Raw genomic sequence first — 18,144 nt, 5'->3', positions numbered from 1 at the left:
AAAGATTTCTAGAGATATTAAATTCTTCCTCAAGACCCAACGTGCTATAGTGTAGATTAGTATCAGCACAGGTGCAACTATAACTCATCAGTTTGCTACTTCTGAGGGGCAACAAGAAACCACAGACAAATGTGTATCACTGTTGATTTCTCTATTTCCTCTGTAAAAGGAACAGTTACCAACTTCCTACAAGAATCATGAAGTAAATGGCCTATGAGTAAATATTTATCAAGTACTTTTATCATTATTGATTTTTTAAAAATAATAAGACTCCTCCTCTTTCCCCAATCATTCACTGGGCAAAGTCCTATTGCATTTACAACTCGCTCAGCAAGCCTCCAGGGTCAAACCCAATGTGAACACGAAGTTTGCTCACTACAGCACAGCTCTTAACCTTAAAAGAGGGACTGTATAACAGATTCTAGCTGTATGGCCTGCTTTGTTCTCAAAACCCTAAAAAACTTAAAGTGGATTTAATTATTCAACTTTCTATCATGGTTCTTAGAACAACTCTGGGGGAACTTTGCAGAAAAGATTTGCAAAGCAACAAGAAAAGTTAGGATGACTTCTCTGGTCTGTCTTCCAAAAACAGACTCTATAGCAGACTTCAGTACTACTTTAACAGTCAGTGTTGAAAAGTGGTGGGAGTGAACTAATGGCAGGTTCCTGAAAAAAAATTTCATATACTCACTAGAGTCACAACTTGTTTTGAACGAAAATGTTACTAGTCTATGTAAATTTTCCCCTGGTAAAAAGTATTATATTTATCAAAAAGTCTTTTTTCTCATATTAGAAAAAGTACCTCTATTTTTCCTTTAAAAAGGTGACTGGGTTTGGTAAGATTTTCCCTCTGGTCTCAGGTACAAAAATCAAAACAGGCATGGTCATGTCTGAGGCCTCCTATCAAAGACTATTATGTAATACCAGATATACATACAAACATATTTATATGCTTATACACATGCAAAAATGATAATTCTCCTGTCCTGACTATACTTTTTAAGATTTATTTTTATGGGGCAGGAAGATATACAGAGAGCAGGAAAGACAGAGAGCTTTTCAACTCCCCACTGATTCAACTCCCCAAGCTCCGTATACTCTTAAAAATGCCCTTGCATGCTTAACTGACCAAAGAAACCTTAGTACACGGGGCCCGGTGCGGTGGCACAAGTGGTTAAAGTCCTTGCCTTGTACTCCCGGATCCCATATGGGCGCCGGTTCTAATCCCGGCAGCCCCGCTTCCCATCCAGCTCTCTGCTTGTGGCCCGGGAGAGCAGTTGAGGATGGCCCAAAGCTTTGGGACCCTGCACCCGCGTGGGAGACCCAGAAGAGGCTCCTGGCTTCGGATCTGCATAGCCTCTCTGTCTCTCTTCTCTGTATATCCGCCTTTCAAATAAAAAATAAATCTCTTAAAAAAAAAAAAAAAACCTTAGTATACTCTTTGCTACCAAAGACGAGAAAAGTAATCAGTCCTCCAATGAGAACTCCATTCCCAAAATCAATGGAACAACACCCAAAGTTCAGCCTGAATAACCTATATTCCAAGGAGAATTTCATTAATATAAAAAGGTTCACTGAAATTTAGCTTCTTCATTTGAAACAACAGTCTCTATCAAGACTTTTAATCCAGAAACTAACATTGAGCTGAAAAACAGAACTCTTGGGGCCAATGCCATTGTTCAACAAGCAAATCCTCCACCTCCAAGTGACTGTATCCTGTACAGCACTAATTTGTGTCCCAGCTATTCCACTTCCCGTTCAGCTCCCTGCTTATGGCCGGGGAAGACAGAGAATGATGTCCCAAGTTCTCAGGACCTTGTACCCACGTGGGAGACATGAAAAGGGCTCCTGGCTTGGGATTGGCTTAGCTCTGACCAATGCGGCCATTTGGGAAGTGAACCAGCAGACAGAAGATCTTTCCTTCTCTGTCTCTCCTTATCTCTGTAAATCTGCCTTCCCAATAAAAATAAATAATCCTTTAAAAAATAAAAAAAACAGAATTTTTACTGAAAACAAAACCTGGAAAATATGGTTAAGGTAGGTGTAGGAGGACATTGTGACCCTAGAGGGTCAGGGAGCACAGGATTACAGTTGATTGGATAATACTGCATGAGAAAAACCAAATGGCCACCTTTTATATACCTGATTGGATATCATTTGTATGAGAACAGTTGAAAGGACAGTATGTGTGTCTGAGAACACTTGGCAGAATATACGAGACAAAAGGAGTTCCAAACAAAAGCATAGAAACTGTTACTGGTTTTTGTTGATGAGCTCAATACTTCCTCCCTTATCCCACATGACCCTCAGTGTGTAAAGTCTGACGCCACTAATAAACTTTGGCTTTGACCATCAGTCAGAGTCCACGCGTGTTATTATCGGCTCCGTGCACCAAGTCCATTGCTGCGGGACAGCGACAGGTAGGTATATCTAATATCTTTTTTTAAATACATGAGGAAGAAAAGTAAAATTCAATTTTTCAGATTTTAAAAATACAGTAATCACTCAAGCACCTGTTACAGTAAATAGGGGAATAAAGAATGCCAATGGCTTCTCTTCAGGTAAGATTAGATTATGCCATCAAGTCTATACTGAATCTAGGAAAAAAAATATGCTTTAGATTTTCTTGGATTCCCAAATTACAGCTAAAGGATTGTGAATCTTTGGCAAAGAAAAGGGGTTGTCACCAAATAAATATGCTATAATCTAGATTAAAAAGAATTAGGCATGGGCCCGGCGCGGTGGCGCAAGTGGTTAAAGGTCCTCACCTTGCACGCCCGGGATCCCATATGGGCGCCGGTTCTAATCCCGGCAGCCCCGCTTCCCTTCCAGCTCCCTGCCTGTGGTCCGGGAAAGCAGTCGAGGACGGCCCAAAGCTTTGGGACCCTGCACCCATGTAGGAGACCCGGAAGAGGCTCCTGGCTTCGGATCGGCATAGTATCGGCCCGTTGTGCTCACTTGGGGAGTGAATCATCGGATGGAAGATCTTCCTCTCTGTCTCTCCTCTCTGTATATCCGCCTTTCCAATAAAAAATAATAAAAATAAATCTTAAAAAAAAAAAAAGAATTAGGCATATCTAAAATAAATCTTGAAATAGCTCAATTATCTGCCTAGTTGGAAAGTTAAAATCAATTCAAGCTGTCTGTATGTTCCTACTGAGAAATTCAACTAGAAACAACTTTTCCCTTAAACTTTCTTCAAAACTACAACAATCAAAAATATTTTCCAAAATTTGAGCATAAAAACCACAAAAGCAAATGGGCCTTGGCCAGATGACAAAGTGAGTTAGATACAGCTGGTAGGTCTTCCAGGCAGCAAAAACCTAAAAGGATCTGCTAACAAGAGATGTCAGATTTCCAACCCAAGTCTATGAATGGCCAACTTAACTCAGATTCTCTGAACTCATTTATGCTCCTGCCACAAATCCAAAATGGGCCTAACATTTTCACCTCTTCAGTAGCACAAAAACACCTACTATCTATTATCAACAAGTTCAAAACAACATGCCCTCAGAAAGCCCCTTCTGGAAGGGCTCCCTGTGTGCCCCCCCAACACACACAGCTCTTGCTCAAAGGAGCAACACATTTTGGTCACTGATTACAGTCGTCCTGATCTGTATTCTCTACATTAGCCACAAACGAAGGGGTGAAAGAACAACTATCCACTGATACTCCTCATTTTGGAAGTCTCCGAGAGCTCACTGACAAAACTACCACAAGCAAATGTGTCAAGGTATCTGGAGGGAGATTGCCTCCAGACTTGCACTAAAAACAACTAAAACGATCTTTCATCATTACCACATATTCAGACAAACTCCTCAATCCAAATTGAGTCACATTCCTAATACCCAAAACAGAGCTGGCAAAATGGCATTGTGAACCAATATTTTCCAATTTTAATAACCAAAACTATATTAAGACACAGTAGTGATCGTTTTTAAAAAGAGGGGAAAATAATATTTTTCTCCTGCACCTTATCTGAACTGTTTTGCTATTTTGAAGGTTTCCATCCCTGAGTCACCATCTGATGCAATAAAAATTAGCCACTAATCACTAATCTGTTTTTTTCCCTGTGATAATTATATGTGATCTTTAAGCCTCCAAGCTGCTCATAGTAGTTCAGATGACTCACCGTGATCTCTATGAAAGCATATTTTTAACCTGGAACTAATGGCAGCACATTTTAAACATCGAGCAATCAAAAAATATACAAGTATTTCTTAATGTAAACACACGTTTTCTTCTCAAAAGTATATTTAAACCATTACAGGATTATCTAATAGCCATATTACCAGCAAATTTATGCTTCACTTCGCAAAAATTAGAATTGCTCCCCTACCAAAACCATTTTTTCCTTAATGCAGGGATCCCATTTCACAGACTTCTTTAAGAATAAGAAAAGGCACAGGAACAGATCAGGAGAGCTAAGGGGTACACTCTAGAGCTGGGCTCATCCCTAAGGATGTACAGCCAAAATCCACCTCCAGCCACTACCACCAAGGACAGAAAACAGGAAAAAGCCAACCACACAAACTAAATATGACACATCTCTGGAACTTCAGTCTCACTTGACAATTAATGAAAATATTCATTTCACAACAAATAAATTTGTATTATGTAGAAAAGTGCAAAATGTACCTGAACTTTTAAAATGACTTTTTTTTTTTAATTCACTTGCAATATGCTGCTTCAGGCTACATGGGAGTTTCTGTTCCTTCTTGGGGTAAAAAAAAAAAAAGTGGAGACGCCCTGCTCTAGAGACCTTTAACAGTCTGCAGCCTATCTCCCAGTCTTATCCCTCAGGTCCTATCATTTTTGTATTCACTAAGTTACCTCACTTCAGAAAGGATCTCATGTAGCTAGAGACTTCAAGGAAAACACTACATCTAATAGGGGAAGCATGGAAGAAGGGTTTCCAAAGACACACACACTTTACCTTCCCACATTCCACAACAGCTACTCTTTAAAACAGGAAGAAGCCAACTAACAAAAAAGTATGGTTCTTCAGTTTCTGATGACCTGCCCAGACTGCTCTCAAGCTTGATAATTTTTAGAAGTTTAACTGTATCTACAATGTTACAGCACTAAAATGTAAGCTTAATACATTGCCCTTGTCTACACCACCACAGATTTAACATTTCATTCTGGGCTCCAGGCAATGACTTGGAGGCTAAATCCTCGCCTTGCATGCACCAGGATCCCATATGGGCACCGGTTCGTGTCCCAACTGCTCCACTTCCCATCCAGCTCCCTGCTTGTGGCCTGGGAAAGCAGTCAAGGATGGCCCAAAGCCTTGGGACCCTGGCTTCAGATCAGCTCAGTTCCAGCCTTTGAGGCCACTTGAAGATCGAACCAGTGGGTGGAAGATCTTTCTCTGTCTCTTCTCTCTATAGATCTTTCTTTTCATTAAAAATAAATTAAAAAAAAAATTTTTTTTGATTAATTTTATCGAGCTCGGTGCCATAGCCTAGTGGCTAAAGATCTCACCTTGCATGCACCGGGATCCCATATGGGTTCCGGCTCATGTTCCAGCTGCTCCACCTACCTTCCAGTTCCCTGCTTGCAGTCTGAGAAAGCAGTGGAGAACGATCCAAGATCTTGGGATCCTGCACACCCTCAATGAAGACCAGAAGAAGCTCCTGGCTCCTAATCAGCTCAGCTCCAGCCATTTCAGCCACTTCAGGGAGTGAACCAGAGGATCAAAGATCTTTCTCTCTGTAAATCTCCCTTTCTAACAAAAATAAATCTTAAAAAAAAAAGTGCTAGCTTCAGCAGCATATATATTTAAAAATATAATCTAAGGAGAATGAGGTAATGCCTAAAAACTGCCCAACACAATGCAGAGTAAATAATTCAATAAGCACTGGCTACAGTAACTATTGTTAACATCACCACTAGATTACTTCAGAAGGTATCACAATATAATGGCAATTATGTAGTAGGCAACATATATTTTATCTTTACAAGGATTCTCAAGGTACACACTATTACACTTATCGCAAATGAGAAAAATATGGTTCAGATGAGATGATTTAAATGACCCGCCTGGAGCAATCCAGGCTAGTTAAGTTTCAGAACACTGATTCCAACCCAGCTGTCCAGGTCCTAAGCCCAGCTCTTCTACTACCATACTGTCTCATATAAGCTGGGACTCCAAGGGCTCTCTCACTGACAAGACTTCAATTAGATTACACTCCATTTCAAGAGCACTGGCCAAAAAACGACAGAAATTTCCTCCAGTCACCATTACAACCCCTTTATATACATATACAAGTGTGTACTAAACGTATTCCACTCATATGAATAAATAAAAAAATGACAGTTTCACATTATACAAGTTGTCACTGTAATCCCATCACTGATATTAATCCATAGTGTGATTTATTTCCCTCTGAGTTCACTTCCCTAAGGTACACATTCACCTTAGCTTTAACCGTAACATGTAAGCACACAGAAAAATTCTACATCTCCTACTCAAAAGAGACCAAAAGACAATAATCTCCCTAAGAAAATAGGTGTTCAAGCTCATGTTATTTATAATATAAAAAAATTAACAAACAGAACTCCTGAATGTCAAGTAATGAGAAGTGACTTAAGTTCTACTGTATCCATTCATTAATAATATGTAACAATTGTAAACTAAGTTTAAAGAATCTTCACTATCATGAGAAAACATCTGCCCATGATAGAACTGTAAAGGAAATTAAAAAGTAGGCAATAAAATCTGGGCCCGGCGCGGTGGCGCAAGTGGTTAAAGGTCCTCGCCTTGCACGCCCGGGATCCCATATGGGCGCCGGTTCTAATCCCGGCAGCCCCGCTTCCCTTCCAGCTCCCTGCCTGTGGCCTGGGAAAGCAGTCGAGGACGGCCCAAAGCTTTGGGAACCTGCACCCGCGTGGGAGACCCGGAAGAGGCTCCTGGCTTCGGATCAGCATAGTATTGGCCCGTTGCGCTCACTTGGGGAATGAATCATCGGATGGAAGATCTTCCTCTCTGTCTCTCCTCTCTGTATATCCGCCTTTCCAATGAAAAAATAATAAAAATAAATCTTTAAAAAAAAAAAAAGTAGGCAATAAAATCAAAGTATTATTAAGCTCTCAAATTTGCAATCCAGAGGGGAAAAAGGACTAAAAAGAAATAAATCAAGACATAAAATTTTTTCCAGGTAAAGAAATTAGGGGTTGGGCCCAGCACGATAGCCTAGTAGCTAAAGTCCTTGCCTCAGGTGCTCCAGGATCCCATATGGGCGCCAGTTTGTTTCCCAGCTGCTCCACTTCCCATCCAGCTCCCTGCTTGTGGCTGGGAAAGCAGTGTAGGATGGACCAAAGCCTTAGGACCCTGCACCTGCGTGGAAGACCCGGAGAAGCTTCTAGCTTCAAATCACCTCACCTCTGGCCATTGCAGCCACTTGGGAAGCAAACGAGCAGATGGAAGATCTTTCTGTCATACCTTCTCTCTATAATCTGATCTTCCAATTAAAAATCAAGAAAGAAAGAAAGAGAGTCTTTTCTCCCCTTGCATTTTGTTCTTCAATTTCTTAAATTATGACTGTCATTTTTATAAGCAAAAGGATAGTATTTCTTAAAGCAATATTATAAACTCCTCTCACAGCCCTCTTCCTTCACCAATAAATGAAACTTAAAATGCTCAGAACAATTCAGCATCTTTATTGTTTTCAGCACTATCACACTCCAGTCATGCCACAACCACAACCTTGAGTCATTTTTCTTGTAGCTACAGAAATCTAACCTCAAATTCAACCAATCCTTTCGTCTTGGTATTTCTTACTTCCTACTACAAAATCCAAAGCTTAATCAGCTCACCCTAGATGAACAGAGCTGTCTCCTATAGAAATACACACGCTCCTTTTTCTAGTACCTAAACACTAACAGCTAACTCCTCCATAACACTCAATCAATGTCCCTGGCACTACTCTAGCAACTTTAAATCACTTGACACTACTAACGACCTTTAGTGGATACTCACTACTTTAAGTTCTTTTTCTTTTTTTTTTAAGATGTATTTATCACTACTTGAAGTTCTTTTTCTTTTTTTTTTTTTAAAGATTTATTTATTTATTTATTTATTTATTGGAAAATCAGATACACAGAGAGGAGGAGAGACAGAGAGGAAGATCTTCCGTCCAATGATTCACTCCCCAAGTGAGCCTAACGGCCAATGCTATGCCAATCCGAAGCCAGGATCCAGGAACTTCTTCCAGGTCTCCCACGTGGGTGCAGGGTCCCAAAGTTTTGGGCTGTCCTCAACTGCTTTCCCAGGTCACAAGCAGGGAGCTGGATGGGAAATGGAGCTGCCGGGATTAGAACTGGCGCCCATATAGGATCCCGGGGCATTCAAGGCAAGGACTTTAGCTGCTAGGCCAAGCCGCCAGGCCCTTGAAGTTCTTTTTCACAAATTAAGACATAAAAACACAAAAAAGTAATTTGTGCAAGATTTCCCAGCGAAGGTGTTGAAGTACCAGCATTTGAACCTAGGCAGCCAATCTTCAGAAAACAGTATCTAAGCGTCCTCCGGAATTCGGCAGTGGCGATCAACAAGAGCCATCTTCTCTTTCCCTGAGCTGTATAGGTGACTCCGAATCAAGCCACACTCCCACTTCCAAGTCTTTCCTCATGCTTCTGTGCACCTGCTCTTCTTCCCAATTCAGCCTTCCCCCCTCCTCCTTAAGTCAACTCCAGATTTAACCCTTCCGAGTTTTCCCTAATGGGACTCTTAAGCACACCTTATTCTTGTGGACTCAAATCTAACTACATTAACATGCAGTTGTCTTTATTTCTTACATTACAGAAATGTATCTAACAATTTTACATTTTATCTCCACATAAATAAATGTCTCCACTTTCTGTGGCAATGATCTCCATTTGCCATTTTCCTAAATGCATTTTCCGGCAACCTACACAAAGTAGAAACTAAATAAATATGTGATTAACTAATAAAAATGAGACCACATAGGGCTTAACTATTTAACAAACCAGAATATCATTCATAAGTCTTTTAAACTAATATATTTAAATGTCTGACTACTCAAATTCCTTAATGTGAACATGACATATCTGCAATTTCAACATTCTCACCCAAAACCATAGTCAAGTGACATCCAAAGCAGCACAATTAAATAATTTTTTACAAAGATTTATTTTCCCCTTGATATAGATTCACATGCATAGGGAATCATCCCTGACCTCCCTGTCTTCCCTGCTCAATCCACCCTTCCACTATCTGCCCCAAGTTATCACAACGGCAGAGATTTCACCATTCTAGGCTTACCTTTCTGATAAATATATCATGATGTAACAAATGTAGGAAAAGGGGGAAAACAATGTAACTTGAAAGCATGATTTAAAATAATGACACTCCTACTACTTTTCAGGAGCAAAGACACACTCTCCTTTTTCTAGTACCTAAACACTAACAGCTAATTCCTCCATAACACACGATCAATGTCCCTGGCACTACTCTAGGAGTACATTCATTATATCAGATAATTCCTCAAAGTCATTGCAAAAATTGTCCAGAACTACCCTCCTTTTTGTTTGTTTTTGTTCAAAAGGCCTCTCAAAGTTTTCAGCATTAAGATCACTTTCTAGATATAACTTCAGAAGAATAGAAAAGATTATCTGGCTTTAACTAAACAGTGTCTTCTGCATGGGCTCACTAAAACCTGAAATGTGTGGAGCTGGTGTTGCAGCACAGCACGTAAAGCTGCTGCCTGTAACACTGGTATCCCACATGGGCACCAGTTTGAGTCATGGGTGTTCTATTTCCAATCCAGTTCCCTGCAAAGGCATCTAGGAAAGCAGCAGAAAGTGGCCCAAGTGGTTGGGCCCCTGCACCCACATAGGAGACCCAGAAGAAACCCAAAGCTGCTGGCTTTGGCCTGGCTCAGTCTTGCTTAGTGTGGCCACCTAGAGAATGAACTAGTGGGATGACAGCTCTCTACCACTCTCTAACTCACCCTTCAAGTAAATAAGTTTAGAAAGAAACAACTGAAATGTGAAAATAACTGTGTTTAGGTTGAACATTAAATATATTTATTTTTATCCTATTCTAAGAGAATTACTTACAAATTTAAAGAAGATAATCAAATAGCTAAAAGAGACACCTGAATTTGAATTTAAACTTAATGAAAACAATAAAAAGTAATAGTTACAGGTACACCTCACTTTATTACAATAAACAAGTCCCCAACATACTGTAGTCTAATCAAATTTTTTCATACCCACAGGCCATGACTACTTAAAGAAACATAATAAAAACTGTTCTGAAAAGCACAAATTATGTATAATTATAATATTGTCTCTTAACTTCACTAGTTTTCAAGTTTATATTTCCAAATGCATATTCTCCAGAAAATTAGTCCACTACTTAACTTTACCTTAGCAGATCATACTTATCTAAAATATAGCACTTATCCCTATATGCCTGCTAACTCTGAAGATACTATCATGAATTACTACATACGAGCTACAGCACATAGGCAACATGGTTCCATCTCAATCATTTTTAAGAAGTGTATATCGGGCCCGGCGCGGTGGCGCAAGTGGTTAAGTCCTCGCCTTGCACGCCCGGGATCCCATATGGGCGCCGGTTCTAATCCCGGCAGCCCCGCTTCCCTTCCAGCTCCCTGCCTGTGGCCTGGGAAAGCAGTCGAGGACGGCCCAAAGCTTTGGGAACCTGCACCCATGTGGGAGACCCAGAAGAGGCTCCTGGCTTCGGATCGGCATAGTATCGGCCCGTTGCGGCTCACTTGGGGAGTGAATCATCGGACGGAAGATCTTCCTCTCTGTCTCTCCTCTCTGTATATCTGCCTTTCCAATAAAAAATAATAAAAATAAATCTTTAAAAAAAAAAAAAAAAAAAAAAAAAAAAAAAAAGAAGTGTATATCACTTCAAATTAGTATAAATTTCAACTGATAGATATATAACATGACCCACGATACTCATAACCCTAAAAGCATAACTCCTATGTCTACTGCACTTGAGTTTTAAAACCCTGGACATATTGACATCTTAATCTTACTCTCGTGAATCTGTGCAGTGGCAGACTTTTAATTTATAAAACCCTACGCAATGAACATATGTATGTTGTTTTAAGTAAACGTACACACACACACACACACACACACACACACACACACATTAAATTTTTAGGGTATTTTTTCTTGGAATGTCTAAGCAACGTGAAATGCTTAAGAAGATGAGTTTAGCAGAGCAGAGACTTAATAAATCTTACCACAGATTTATTTTTTAATTACAATAGTTACAAAACAGCAATGCCAAGAATGCGTGGGATAAGGTCGTTTTTGGGTTTCATTGTTACCACCATCACTAACCTGCTGCGATACTGTACCTACAGTTTTGCAAGATTATAAGCACTGCAGGAAACTGGGTAAAAGGGTAGATAGTATTTCCACAGCTGGATATGAATCTACAATTATTTCAAAACAAAAAGTGTAATTTAGAGGCCAGCATTACGGTGTAGTAGGCTAACCCATGGGTGCAGGTTCCTCTACCAGCTGTCTCACTTCCAATCAGCACCCTGGTAATGCGCGTGGGAAAGCAGCAGAGCACAGCTCCGATGCGCAGCCCGTAGCCCACCTGGGGGACCAGGACGGCTCCCGTCTTCAGACTGGCCCACTCCCATCCTTGAGATCATGTGGAGAATGAACTGGGGAACACAAGATCTTTCAGTCTGTTTCTCTTCCCCTCTCTTTTTAAGTCTGCCCTTCAAGTAAATAAAAATAAATTTTTAACTTTAATTTTTAAAACTACTACAAAGCAATTTAATGATAAAAATCATTTTTCTGGCCCTCCATCAATAAGCTCAAAAAAATCTCTCTGTGTGAAAAATTTCTACTCCCTAAAAATCGATTAGCAACTGAAAAATGAAAACCTGAGTTTCTTTTAAAAAGTTAAGAGCTAAAGATAACTTCTTAAAATTATTTCCAAAAGTCTTGAACAAGATTGACTTGAGTAACAAAAAATAAACCTTTACTTGCTAGTTAAAATAACTTTCCAGTAGTAGTATCGGAGACACACTGAACATATACAGATGGCCTGCAAAACAATATCCCATTCCCTCCAACATTTATTACTTGGATTCAAAAGCCAACAAAAGAAACGTGCAGACATCCTGCAACATATAATCTACTAAAAATTTGAACATCAAATCAGTTTAGACTGACACACTCAAACCTAAAGCTTGGGGACAGTGGATTTAACCCCTTCAATCATTTCCATTTTCTGTCTTTCCAACAAGCTCTTCTTCCATACACTCTGCAACAGTGCCACACCTTTCACTCCTACAAAAAGCAACTCTTCTCACAAGGTCATCGTATGAACAACTGACAGAGCCTTTCATACCAAGTGGATAAATTCAGTCTTACTGTAAGGCTAGGAAAATTAACACCTTCAAGAAATAAACTGAAATAGATGCCTCAAGGTAAGTGAATAAACTTTCATCTTTTCCAATCTAACCATTGATAAAGTCATATTATCTGTTCTGCTTAAGAAATAAAAATAACATCACACACTGCGGCATATTGCATGTTTCTAGTAAACAAAAACCTAAAAGCATTATTATTTCTCACAAAAATAGTCCACTGCAAAATTGTCATTCTCAAAAAGCACAACAAAGTAAATGCAGTTCTCACGAGACAAAAGGCATGAGGTCTCAGAAATGTGACTCCAAAGATCAAAAATAAAATAAGAACACACTTTACACAATTCATGGTAGCTCCTCAAAAGGAAAGCAAGATATTTAACTGCTTATATGTCACAAATCAGTAAGCATTGGTATATCTTACATAATATCCTAAAAAGGGGGCAGAAATTATTCAAATATCAACAAAGGATACAAAGTATACTCATACAGATCAAACAATTTACTTCATAATTCCTCTTAAATATTTCAAGAAACAATTATCAGGAAACCATGTGAGCTAGCACAATTTTGATATAAACTAATCACATGCCATTTTCTTTCAAAATCTGAATCCATTAATTACTAAAAGGCACACCTTTTTCTAACTGTAATTTTTTCTGGTATTTGAAACAAGTTATGCAAATATAGCCATGTCCACCAAATACAAGTATTTCAGTTCACACTTCCAATGCATACAAATCTAGGAGTTTTAAAACTAGAAATTCTACATTTCAAAGAATCAAATTCTACAACTCCTGTAACACACAAAATAATTTCTTCCTTTGTGTAATGCAACCTACTGAAAGAATTCCAACAAATGCCCCAATATCACACTTGACATCCATCGGAATTTCATACAGATAAACACATAAATTATTTCTCAAAGTAAAGTACTTGAAAATGCAGATGCTCTTGCCGTAGAAAAAAACATTTCTGAGCAAATTTCTGAAGTTCACATACTTACTATCAGTGAGTATCCAGTTAAATATATCTTCCACAATTTAGGTTACAACCAAACCCAAAACACCAACCTCAATACTCATCAACAAAATAAATATCAAAGTTCCTGCGAATGAGTTAATACTTGAAAAACTGGGACTTACTCATAACACCAGTAAAGGAGCATTACCGTCTTTCAGAATCTAGCGACTGTCTTCTCTGACCATCAAGAGTAACAACTTTAAAATCATCACTAGCCAATGTGAGGAGGAGCAAGAAAACTGGGGTTTAACTAACATTTCATGATATCCTTTTAATCAAGGATAACATAAACCTTAATACTAATTAAAATCCTAAAATGTTTTTATCCTGCTTGAGACATTAAGTGGCACGCTATATTTACCCCACAAGTCATAATTTCATAATTATAAATAAAGTTAGTAAATTAAATTAGCGTTCATTTTTAAACAGAAACTTTTTAAACTATAAAGTAGAATAAACTGCTAAATTGGTTATGAAATTAATCTTACTCTGACAGTATTTTAAGAAATGAACTACCATTTTACTACAATAAAATAGAGTTGCTGAGTTTCACCCAAAAAGCTTGACAGTTGATTTTCTCAAGATGTTACCATAGTTTTTTTAGATCCCCCTATGTATTAAGGAATGAACTTAGACTATCACAGCCTTATGCAGCAAAATGACACACTGTTTCTAGAATGCTTACTCTTTAGTTTTGAAAAGTTACAAAAACAAAAAATTGCATACTGAATAGAAATACTTTTTCAATAAAGGAATAATTCTATCAAAAGAAATGGAAAGGTGGCACTAGTGGGACAACAGCCGCTTCCTTTACACTAATATGATAGGAAGACAGGACAAATTTCAGTCACCTAAAATGTATCATTTAAAAATAAACCTAGTTTCCTATCCATTTCAAACAGTTTAAACACCTGTCCACAGAGCTCTCCATCTCCAGATATCTGAAGGACCTGCGATCTTGTAAGATCTTAGCAACCGATGCTCAACTCAAGCCACTTTTCATACACATATATTCAACAATAATATTTGACCAGTTTTTTAGAAATGAAGGTTTAACAATGTTGATCAGAAAAATTCTAAATATATTAAATAAACTTTTTAAAGTACAGACTACAGAACATTTTCTTCTGGTATTTAACAGTACGGGTATGATAAAACTCCTTACATTCAATCAAAACAATATTCAACTTAAAAATCAATGAAAAACAGAACACTTTTAAATTCACACTGAAATTCTTATATCAATGGATTTTTAGTGTAAATTCCATGAGGGACTTTTGTTACTCATAATGTTAGTTTGATACATAAAAGAATGGTATGAAGAAAGACACTAAAATGCTTGAAAATTCACTAATACATGTATCACAGCACCAAAACATTAGCCTGTTTGTGGCCATCATCTTACCTGATCCGCTGAACTGACTGCTTCCCAGGGTGGTTGGTCTGGTTTTCCCACTATTAACAGGTGGGGAAAACATCTGCAAAATAACCCAACTCTATGTCAGTCAGTCCCACCAAGAGCCATCAGTTAGTCACTCATTTCACAGGGAAGCTCAAAGCTCCCAGATACATTCAGACACACAAAAGGACACACACACCGGGTGCTATTTGCTAACACTATTTGGAAAACCTAGCTACATGCTGTTCTGAATAGATTCCAAGACCATTAAGTTTAGACAGAAAACGTTTAATCATCATTATTATTTTACAACTAACTGAGTCTCATTAATGCTAGTTAACACACACATGGATTCACATCCAATGAGATTTCCACATACAGTAAGGACCATATCAGCGTTCCGTATAGGACTACAGGAAAGTCGTATAAAAGCAGTTACGGCCTTGCCTCCTAGCAGTACTTAATAAATTGCATCCGATTAAAAACAGGATTACTGGGTCTTTGGGTTGTCACAGGTATTTTCCAGTCATTTTCAATGCTAAGAACATAGGTACAGTATATACACAAACACACAGCAGCAAAGATTCCTTAAAAGTACTCTGCTCTAAAGTATGGATATTCTAGCCCCACGCTGGTTTTCCTGCAGCTCACATCTGTCAGGTACCTTTAACCGTATCAGATCTTGAGTAGGGAAATGGCGAGGAGTGTGGAGGGGGAGGGTTCGCCCTCCCTTCCCCCCCCCAATTAACTCCGAAATCTACTCATCATCAGGGTCAAAGGGTAACTCCACCAAAGCCCACAGATCACAATGTTCTCCTTCTAACCAGTTCAATCAAAAGACCCCTCTGGCATTAAAGTTTGAAATCTACAAGTCTAGACATTACATCAAAGTTCAGGTGTCCAACTTGGGGGAGCTGGACTGCAGCCCTGGGAACGACCGCCCCAAAGCAGACGGCCGTGTTCCCGCAGCCCGTGCTCCCACCTCCCTTTTCCCCCTACTCTTGCTCTTTTCTCGTCAACCCCGAGACCCCGTGGGAAGCTCTCCTACCGCGCTGAAGTCCAGCAGGTCGCTCAGCTCCTTGTCGGTCCCTATAGCGGCCATGCGCTGCTGCTGGGGATTCATCTTCGGCCACTTCTAACAGGTCCTAGGGCAGAGGAAACGGGCTCAGCGAGAGCCCACCGAGGCCCAGAGGGCGTGAGGGGGAGGCGGACTGGGGGAGGGGGAGCAGCACTGGGGGAGGGGGACGTCGGGCTGACTTGCAATCACCCCAACTCGTTCCCACCACGGCGTGAGCCAGGGGTGCGGGAGGGCTCCGCGCCCGCGCCGGGGCTGCAAATCCACGCGTTCCTCCGCGCGGCCCGAGAGCGCCACGGCGGCTCTCCCGCAACTCGCCGCTCTCCCGCAAGTTTCCGAGCCCGGTCCCTGCCCCCCACCCCGGCCCGGCGCCCCCAAGCTCCGCGCCGCCGGGGCCTGGCCCGGGGCCGGGGGGCTCGAGGGGCGCAGTGAGGGGGGCGATCCGGCGGGTCCAGCGAGCGGGGAGCCGCGGACGACGGGGAGATGCGAAGTGACTCACTCGCTCGGCAACAATAGAACTGACAAGTTGCAGGGAACGCGCCGCTCGCAGGCCCGCGTCTGCGGCCGCCGCCGCCCGGACGTCCCCCCGCCGGCCCGGGCTGAGCTGGGAGGCGGGGGATCACAAAGCACCCCCGGGAGCGTCCAGGGGGCGTTCGGAAACAGAAAACACAAACGTCCACAACTAGTGTGGCTCTCGCCTGCCGTCCTGCTCCCCTCGCCTCGGTCTCCTCCCACTTTTGCTGCCCTGCCCCGGACCTGCCGAACAATGAGCCCGGCTCCGAGGCTGCAGCCGCCCGCTCCGCCCGCGCCGCCCCGGGAGCAGGAGCTCCGGCCCGAGCCGGGCGCCGAGCGGGGCGCGCAGGCCGAGCGCGCCGCCCGCGGGCCTGGCCGCCCGCGACTCGCGCCTCCGCCCGGCTCCGCTCCCCAACTTGCAGGGTCCCCCGGCTCCGGCGCTCGTTACAAAGGGACGCGGAGTTGAGGCGCGGGGCCCGCGGCGCCCCAGCTCCGCCGGAGACGCGGCCGGGGCGCCCCCCGAGACCCCCCGTGCCCTCCCTGCCCCCAGCCCCGTTCCCCTCCCGCTCTCCAGCCCGCAGTTACCTGCCGCCCCGTCTCCGCATCCAACCACCGCGATTAAAGTTCACTTTGGCCGGGAGAGCGGGTCCGGGTCTCCTCTTGCACCGCCCGGCGGCTCAGTTCACTTCGGCCCGCACGAGCTCTCGGGTCCGGGCGGGGGAGGCGGCTCTCGGGCCTGGCCGCCCCTTCCTCCCGGGGCGGGCTGGCGGTCCCCCCGAATAGAACTTGTGGGTCTCCTCAGGCGGACATTTTTTTCGCTGAGGCGGCCTCAGCACCGCGCTCGGCTCGCCTCCGGATCCCTCCGCGCCGGGAAGAGCCCCGAGTTAACCCCTTCGTCCCCGCCGCGCTCCCCGCCGCCTGCGCCGAGGAAGTGGGGCTGGCGGAGGGGGCGGGGAGGAGCCGGCGGGAACGGGGAGGGGCCGCCGCGCGGGCCGGTGGACAAAGCCCGCGGTCTGGGGAGGCGGGCCGGAGTCCGGGCCGGCAGGCGGACGGGGAGGGGCGGGCGACGTGCGCAGGCACCTCGGGGAAGTGGGGCCGCGCTGCCCGCCGAGGACGCTTCGAGTGGGGCTCCCCCTCAGCCCCCGTCGACCCCCGGGAGTGGCAAAGCCGGGCACCCCGGCGCCTCCTCGGGCTCGTCTCGTCGGGGTTCGGCCTCCGAAGCTGAGCCACGGGGACGCAGCCGGAGTCCGAGGCCTCAGGGCACCGAAGATTGCCGTCCCCGGAGGCCGCCGTCTGCTGGGCCCGGAGGCTTCGACCCGGGGAAGCTAGAGCTGCGCTGGGCACAGAAGGTGCACGTGTGGGGAGGAGGAACCCAGCCGCCTCCAGCCGTTCTAGGAGTAGGTGATGGTGGTCACATTCGATGCTGAGCCGAATGAAGAAGAAAGGACACCCCCTGCTCTCGAACCACTACAAAGCAGTGTGGTTTCGGGCTTTCAGACACCCCCACCCACCACCCATCCACTACCGGGCCCCTGTGTCGGCAGTCCCCCTTCCTTCCCCGCAGCGGGACGAATCCTTGGAAATGGATCGAGCAGGTCTCTTCATTTCACAGAGACGGCCCCGGAAGGTCATGTCACACAGCAGGGCTTGGTGGGCAAGTTCTACTCTTGGCCTAAAGAAGCCCCAGAGTAGAAGAGACAACTAAACCTCTTGAATGGCAGCTGGGGTTTTCA

General features: G+C 43.1%; 1 protein-coding gene across 11 annotated transcripts in view; it reads right to left on the bottom strand.

The window, feature by feature from the left end:
• TCF12 (transcription factor 12) overlaps positions 1-17,651 on the bottom strand; it is a 318,581-nt gene extending 300,930 nt beyond the window's left edge. For 2 of the 11 annotated variants that reach the window (XM_040969722.1, XM_040969727.1), the window contains exons 1-3: positions 16,997-17,301; positions 15,872-15,968; positions 14,830-14,902 (exon numbers count right to left, since the gene is read on the bottom strand). In XM_040969722.1, coding sequence (XP_040825656.1) covers positions 14,830-14,902; positions 15,872-15,946 — 148 coding nt within the window. In that variant the 5' untranslated portion in view covers positions 15,947-15,968; positions 16,997-17,301. Of the gene's footprint in view, positions 1-14,829; positions 14,903-15,871; positions 15,969-16,654; positions 16,800-16,996; positions 17,305-17,586 lie in introns of those variants that run through there. The other 9 variants (XM_040969725.1, XM_040969728.1, XM_040969724.1 and 6 more) reach the window with 8 other exon arrangements.
• Positions 17,652-18,144: the final 493 nt, after the last annotated feature.

Source organism: Ochotona curzoniae, unplaced genomic scaffold (genome assembly GCF_017591425.1).
Source record: "Ochotona curzoniae isolate NIBS_2020 unplaced genomic scaffold, NIBS_Ocur_1.0 scaffold_4701, whole genome shotgun sequence".
Taxonomy (NCBI): Eukaryota; Metazoa; Chordata; class Mammalia; order Lagomorpha; family Ochotonidae; genus Ochotona; species Ochotona curzoniae.
The sequence above is the reverse complement of the archived record's forward strand: the minus strand, read 5'-3'. Positions and strand labels throughout refer to the sequence as shown.